The 7,552-nt window shown below is 35.0% G+C and overlaps 1 protein-coding gene across 2 annotated transcripts in view; it reads right to left on the bottom strand.

Moving 5' to 3' along the window:
• LOC106868848 (uncharacterized) overlaps positions 1-6,566 on the bottom strand; it is a 149,122-nt gene extending 142,556 nt beyond the window's left edge. For both annotated transcript variants that reach the window (XM_089355714.1, XM_089355715.1), the window contains exon 1: positions 5,956-6,566. In XM_089355714.1, the coding sequence (XP_089211840.1) occupies positions 5,956-5,986 (31 nt within the window). In that variant the 5' untranslated portion in view covers positions 5,987-6,566. The remainder of the gene's footprint in view (positions 1-5,955) is intronic.
• Between the last annotated feature and the right edge of the window lie 986 nt (positions 6,567-7,552).

Raw genomic sequence — 7,552 nt, 5'->3', positions numbered from 1 at the left:
TTCCATTACAAATCAGGCTGAAGAGAAATAGACAGTCGGTAAGATTGTTAAATTTGAAACCGGTACCTGTTTAATAATGTTCCTTTTCGGTGATTTTAAATGTCTTGCCCGCTTACGTTTTGGTATCACGCTATATTTCATGTTGAGAACAATTTAGGTCTTTTTAGACACAAGATGTGATCTATTTCTAGCGCATTGAATGTCCACGTTAGTGGTCAACGCCATATATAAAAATGTACTTTAATCCCCTGAGATTGCAGATACTGTTTCTGAATCTCTTTGATTCTTTAAATGTGCTAGCTTCCTGGTAATTAATCAATATTAATTAATATATGATTTTTTGCCATATTTTTTAATAATAATAATATATATATATATATATATATAAGTTCAAAAAAACAATAACAAAAAAAAAACAACAAAGTGAGGACGTGATACGGATAGTATTATTGGACGCTCAGGAATGGAAAGAGAGAGTGTATGACGTTTCGGGCGTAGCCCTTCGTCGGAAAGATGGAAAGTTCGGAGAATGGAAGAACGGAGAAAGAGGAAAATGGTACCGATGCCCACGAGGTTACATTGTGAAAAGACCGGAAGAGGAGGTGATATATATATGCATGAATAAATATATATGTATATATGTGTGAACAAAAACATCACTGTTGAAACAGATAGTGTTGTTTGTTTGGAGTCTGTATTGAAAGTATGTCTGGGTTTTTGACATGTCTTAAGATGTTGTGCAAAATCTGTAAAACAAAAGGTTCATTTAAATGGTGTTATTTGTTTCCAGTTCTCTGCATAATCATGTCCAGCCTGTTCATTGTTCACCTGGAAACAGGTAAAGGTTGGTTCCAGGAAGAGCATCCAACTATCCCCAAAACTCTGTATTCTCTTCTGACTTATGCAAGCATGGAAAAGCACTTCAAAATGATGATGATGATGATGTTGATGACGAAGATGATGACGATGACGATGATGATGATGATGATGACAATGATGATGTCTAATGTTATTCAGTATAGCAATGATTTTTTTTTCTAGTTGAGGCATTCATTGTGTAACTGATATTTCATTCAACAGTTTATGATGGATCCTCTCCTTAAAAAAAAAAAATGTTCTCTGCTTTTCCCACCACTTTTTGTGATATACTGCATCTAACTTGTGATTTGACAGTTAAACTGGGTGAAATTAACTTCAAATATCTGCATCAGTTGAATGATGTTAGATAATTCAACATTTGTGTCAGTTTTAGGCAGAGCTTTCCTAATCATCTCAGTCCTTACATTCATGTCAGGTTTATATGAGCCTGATCATTTTCACCTAAATTTATGAGCAGATGAGAAATTAGCATTATTATATACCAATAGGTTTGACTACATGAAAATATGTCCTCAACATGCTTGTGTCTGATCTGGTATGGACATATAATGTGAATAAAGATGAAAACACGAGTTCAAATATATCATCATCAACATCATCATTATCTTCATCCATTTTTTGATGGGTCAGATGGAATTGGCTGAAATAAATTTTCTATAGTCAGATACCCTTCCTGTCACCAACCCTCACCTGTCTGCAAGCAAAGTAATAATCATTAAGTCTATCAAAAGTGAATAATTTTGACATAGTTACACAGTTGACTGCATGCGAAGGATAGAACTTGTATTGTCATTTACAGTCAGCAAACACGCATGAAGACAGGGAAATATGAATTCACTCATTAACACACATGCAACAAGTTTCTTCAATTTCCATTTATCAATTTCACTCGTAAGGTATTGGTTGACCTACTCATGGCTGTAGTACAGCATGACAATGTTTATGCTGTAAGACTGAACCTGTAATCATGTAGTTTTGAAGCAAACTTCTTAACCACACAGCTATGTCTGTGCTTATCAGTGTACAATGTATAAATTATAGTTGGCAGGTAAAAAAGACAGAATTCTACTGCTTAATCTGGGAAGTGATCATGTTCAATATGTACAAAAGGAGTGTGTAGTTAGGAATGCCTTATGCATACCCAATGTAAACTATAGGAGCAAAAATGATGCAGTGGAATTACATGTAGGCTTACAGGGTGAGAAGAATTTTGTATGTTGTAGATGCACAGGAGCGGTTAACTGTAAGAATTGAATTACAGGATAAGTAGCTGTGAATTCCACAGATATGTGCACCTCTAACATAATGGCATTCGGCACTACAGACTAAATCTATACATTTTAGCATACACTATATGTAACAGACAAATATCTTGTGGACAGAAAGAGATAACACTCCACTGATTTATTAATTGAACTACTTATGAAGACTGAATCATTTATGCATTTTCATCTGATTTACTTAAACCTCAGAGAAACAAAAAGTGGCTTATAATAGAATGAAATGATTGGGTGAAGCTGTTTGGATACTGGCAATTTGGCATGGCTGACTGGACATTGAACCTGTTTTGGTAACAGTACTTTCTGGCACTGGGGGCCAACACACAAACACACACATGTGCATGCATATGCACATATATATTCATAGAGGGAGAGAGGAAGAGAGTTTACAATTTATTAACTGAACACAATTGACACAAACATTTTTTCTACAGAGAGAGAGAGAGAGAGAGAGAGAGAGAGAGAGATAGAGAGAGAGAGAGAGAGAGAGAGAGAGAGAGAGAGAGAGAGAGAGAGAGAGAGGATGAGGGGAGAGAATTACAGAAACATTAAAACATCTGATGTCAATTTGTTCAGTGACAAATCAGTGATACCAAATAGGTGGTGCCAAAACAGCTGTACCAAAACATCTCATACGTACTGATAAGCAGTGTCTCTGTTGATGAAATCACAATATAAGAGTTGAACTAACCTGAGTGATCCTTCATTTAATGTTCATGAATATACTGTGTATAGAGATGAGGTATGTACACATGTTCAACACTCACAGTGTTGGATTAAAACCTATAGTTGTATTCTGTAATACATTACATTGGTATTTCTATGCTAGCATGGGTTGGATGAATACTTGTTATTGAGGAATTACTTTACAGTCAGACAACCGTACTGTCATTAACCCTTATCTGTTTTACAAATAAGGGATTCTTTTTTTTATTCCACATGCCTTCTAAAGTGCAGAACTGCCAGATGATTATTAACAGCAACTGTTGATTTAAAGTTACCATTTTATTTCAAGAGATTTCATATAAAGGCATGGAACCTAAATATCTACACAAACACATTTTGAACATAATTTTGAAACAAAAGCACTAAGAGCACATGTATAGATTCTCTGAAATACCCTGGTGGCTCTCAATAAGTAGTCATTAGTTTCTAGCCCCTCCCCAGGCAAATCAAGGCATTGGGCCCTATAGATTTTATTTACTAATGGCAAGCCACAGCTATACATAGATCAGAACTGGGTCACTAGACCTGTGCGGCCTCTGGACAACTGTCTCATATGCCTATGGATCTTAAGACACCACTGGTTAGCACCATGATAAAATACACCCAGTATATTCTGTAAAGTAACAGGCAAATGAATGGAGACAAAGAAAGGACCAGCAGAGTCAATGGTCTTTTGAGGAACATGACAACCATTTCAGTCTAGTGCCAAGATAAAATAAACCAAGTACACTCTGTAAAATAGTTGGTAATAAGAAGGGCAAAAGAGAAAACTATAGTTAAGTTAAATAAGCATCTATGACAATTTAAAACAAACAGGATCTGTAAGAGGAAGGCTTTCCTTCAGGGAAATACGATGCTGTGCTGCAAAATTCAAAAGGAAGCTGCGAAAGCAATTCCCCTTCTGGAATCCACAAGAGATGCAGAAAAGAGGATGCCCTAAAATTGGCTGAAGACAGGTTACTGAGACAGACAATGAAAAAACTGGGGATCCTACAGGAGAGAAGTGGAAAAGACAGCCCAGAGACAAGTACAGTGGAGGAGATTTGTCGATGGCCCATAATCCATAGGGATCAAAGGGCTTATGTATGGAAGGGCATCTGACCAATAATAAAACAGACATGTGAGACATGGTCCTGTGACCCGTCTAGAAAGGCAATAATACTGAATAGGAACTGATTCAAACTATGATGACTTGTCCAACACATCCAAGCATGGAAAGTGAATGTGAACTGATGACAATGACACACACAATCATCGTAATCCTCCTCATCATTTTACTGTTCACTTTTTTATGGTAGCATGGGTCAGACGGAATTCATTGAGGCAGATTTTACTATAGAGATGCCCTTCCTCTCACTAATCCTCACTCGTTTCCATGTAAAGTATTTTATAACGGCCCGACAGGATTTCCACGAAAGATTGAAAATGAACCATGATAGTTTATAACCATTAAGATCGTCGTTATATGTGTACACACACACACACACACACACACATATATGTATGCATATATCACATATACATCACACATACACATATGTATGTATGTATGCGTGTATGTGTATGAGATATATGTATATCATGTAAATAAATCAGCAGATAACGTTCAAATAATGCGCACACACACACACACACACACACACACGTTTCATTGATGTTTAGAAAGATCGCCGATGTTTATATCATACATCTTACAAAAAATATATCACACGGTACGACATATATATTTTGGAACCAGTTTCAATAAATGAATGTTGTACATACAAAGGTGCTCCTTCTGACCCTATAGTCAATTTTGGAATACCTGAACTTGTAAATTGAGATCTTATTTTATCCACTTTGGAATGGTGAAACAAAAAAGTAAATACAATGATACTCATGTGGAATTTTAATCAAAATGTGATACAATTGGTTCTGGGCTCAGGCCATCAACCGAAGTTTTTGTAGAGAAAACCTGAACAAAAATTATGAAAGCAACACATCCACTATAACGAAAACAAAGAGAAATCGAATTACTCATCTATTGAATGTATGTCATCTAAGACACTATTGAACAGAATGTGCCCGGCACATAAAAAAATCATGGAAAGAAATGCTTCAGATTAATGATTAACTCCCTCTTTAGTAGGGGCCGTACTATTTTCCAGCAAGAGAAATAGTCTTGTGATTAGAACAGCCAATTCAATGAGAGATAAAAGATACAGGTTCAGTATCTAGCTTAGCCAAGGAACATGCCTGAAGATCATTGTATAGAATGCTGCTCGAAATGTTGTCAACATACAGCAAACATACAAAGGTAGATAGATGAATATACAACACACACACACACACACAAGGGGCTATTTTTTTAAATACAAACTTTATTTTGAGGGCTCCAAAAACATTTAGTACATAGTGGTCAGTTATATAATCATGTAGTGTTTGTGTGTGTGTGTGTGTGTGTGTGTGTGTGTGTAAACTTTTGCATTAAGGTTTGATGAGTGCGTTTATTTGTATAGCATTATTTGTTGGATGAGCAAACTGAAGAAACGACTGTTTGGAAATACACACACACACACACACACAACTCAGGTTGCATGAGAAAGTGAAGAAATGAACTTGTGAAATTTAAAATTTTAAATATTCAAAATATCTTTTCTGTATGTATGTATGTATGTAGATATTTCTTTCAAGAATGCTACATTGAAATGTATTTTAAAATATTTAACAATTGTTAAATATTTCATTGTCATCGTTAACAATGTTAAAACATATAATTGCTATCAACAGTTTGTTTTGATTTATTCAAAAGCAGGTATTAACGTATTCATTTACACAAGGCTAGGTATTTTAAAAACACATTGATAATTAACTTTGTTAGTTTTAACAAAATTAAAAAAGGGTCATTCATAAAATTTACGCACATTATTTCTACTTTTAACTTTCTTTCTTTCATTCCTCCCCCGCTTTTTTTTTAGGCGCTCACCCCCTCTCTCTGATTACTTTTCTCTTTCTCTCTTGCCCTCGCAGTCATTCAAACCTATTTTTTCTTTAGGTAAGAAACAAAAGTTGACAAATGCATCTTTCTTACCTGTGCATTGTACATGTGTAGGATTCCACATGCTTTAATCCTTTTAGTTTTTTTTTATCGCCAAATCGGCTATGATATGATATTAATCCGTCCACTGGATTTGAAAGTTTTAACAACAACGTAAAATAAGAAGTCTTTAAAATAATTTAAATTTATATAAATATGTATAAATATAATAACAGTAGCTCAGTGGCGGGCTTGCCTGCTGATGAGCTGTAATATTATTTTCTCAAAGCCAACTTTGCTCAATGTTAGTAATCCTTCTTCCGTTTTCTGTGCCGTCCTCTCTTACACCTTGAATATGTCAACCCCCCGTGATGGCTCTCCACTTTTACCCCACTCTTTCTCGCGCGCTCGCTCGCTATTTCTCTCACAAGGGGCACCCACCACTGTCCCAGACTGGCCTACTTTCTGTGCTAAGTCGTAGTGTATACGTAGTTTTTACAGATCGCACGTAGCGAATGTATACCTCTATTTACCTAGGTATGTAGGTGTGCGCTATGTGTCTATAAAATCAGTAACGTGTGTATGTGGAATACATCAAGTCTGTCTAGTCGTCCTAACAGTGTGTATTTCTACGCTCGCTTTCTCGCACACACTAACTTACTGATATACCTTTATTTATTATATACTTCTCGCAGTTTTTTTTCACCTGAAGGCAACATTGTACTTTTACCGCTGTTGAGTGGCGTTATTTTTATTTCATTTATACTTCCCCCAATTAAAAGAAATAAAACAAAACAATGTTACTTTCATCAGACTTTCAAGTTTATTTATTTTTACAGTTTAACCAAACACTTCGTAACTTAAGCAAACTACATCTTCACTTTTAGATGAATAAACACGATGTATGTAAGTTACTAAAATAACTTTATATACACACACATAAAGTATATATATATATATATATATATATATATATATATATATATATATATATATATATATATATATATATATATATATATATATATATATATATATATGGGTGACTGGTTCTCAGTCGTTCAACGATGAGGATTCCTTTGGTCCATCAATTTACGTTACCTGTTCATTAAATTAAAGTGGAAGTAGCAGAGTGTTCCACAGAAAAAGTGTATTCCTAAGGCAATTCTCGGGCAAAATGAGCAGGACACGGTCCTGCGATGAGGCTGTACGTTGGAATTACCGGTATAATCTATCTGACGGGAATCTGTACAGTTTCGATCTATCCAATTTCTCTTCCAAGTGATTGAATACGTGATCTAACGGTTGCAAAGCGAACTTCTTACCTTTAGTATTAGTATGTCTTCACAAGTGTGTGTGTGTGTGTATACAATCACTTTGTAACTTTTGCCAATTATGTATGTATGTATGTATGTATGTATGTATCTATCTATCTAAATATATTTATGTGTTTGTGTGTGTATGTGTGCATATATATATATATATATATATACACATACACGTGTGTGTATCTATATCAGCCTGTGTTTATATTACAATATAAAAACAAAAAGCTGCTTATATACAACTTTATACTGGAAGAGGGTAAAGTCTTTAAAATGTTAATTTCTGTGAAGTAAACAGTAGTGCATTCTTGTGTGTGTGTTTGTGC

The sequence above is a fragment of the Octopus bimaculoides genome, chromosome 7 (assembly GCF_046866305.1).
Source record: "Octopus bimaculoides isolate indiv1 chromosome 7, ASM4686630v1, whole genome shotgun sequence".
Taxonomy (NCBI): domain Eukaryota; kingdom Metazoa; phylum Mollusca; class Cephalopoda; order Octopoda; family Octopodidae; genus Octopus; species Octopus bimaculoides.
Note: the sequence above shows the minus strand (reverse complement) of the source record. Positions and strands in the feature narration are given on the sequence as shown.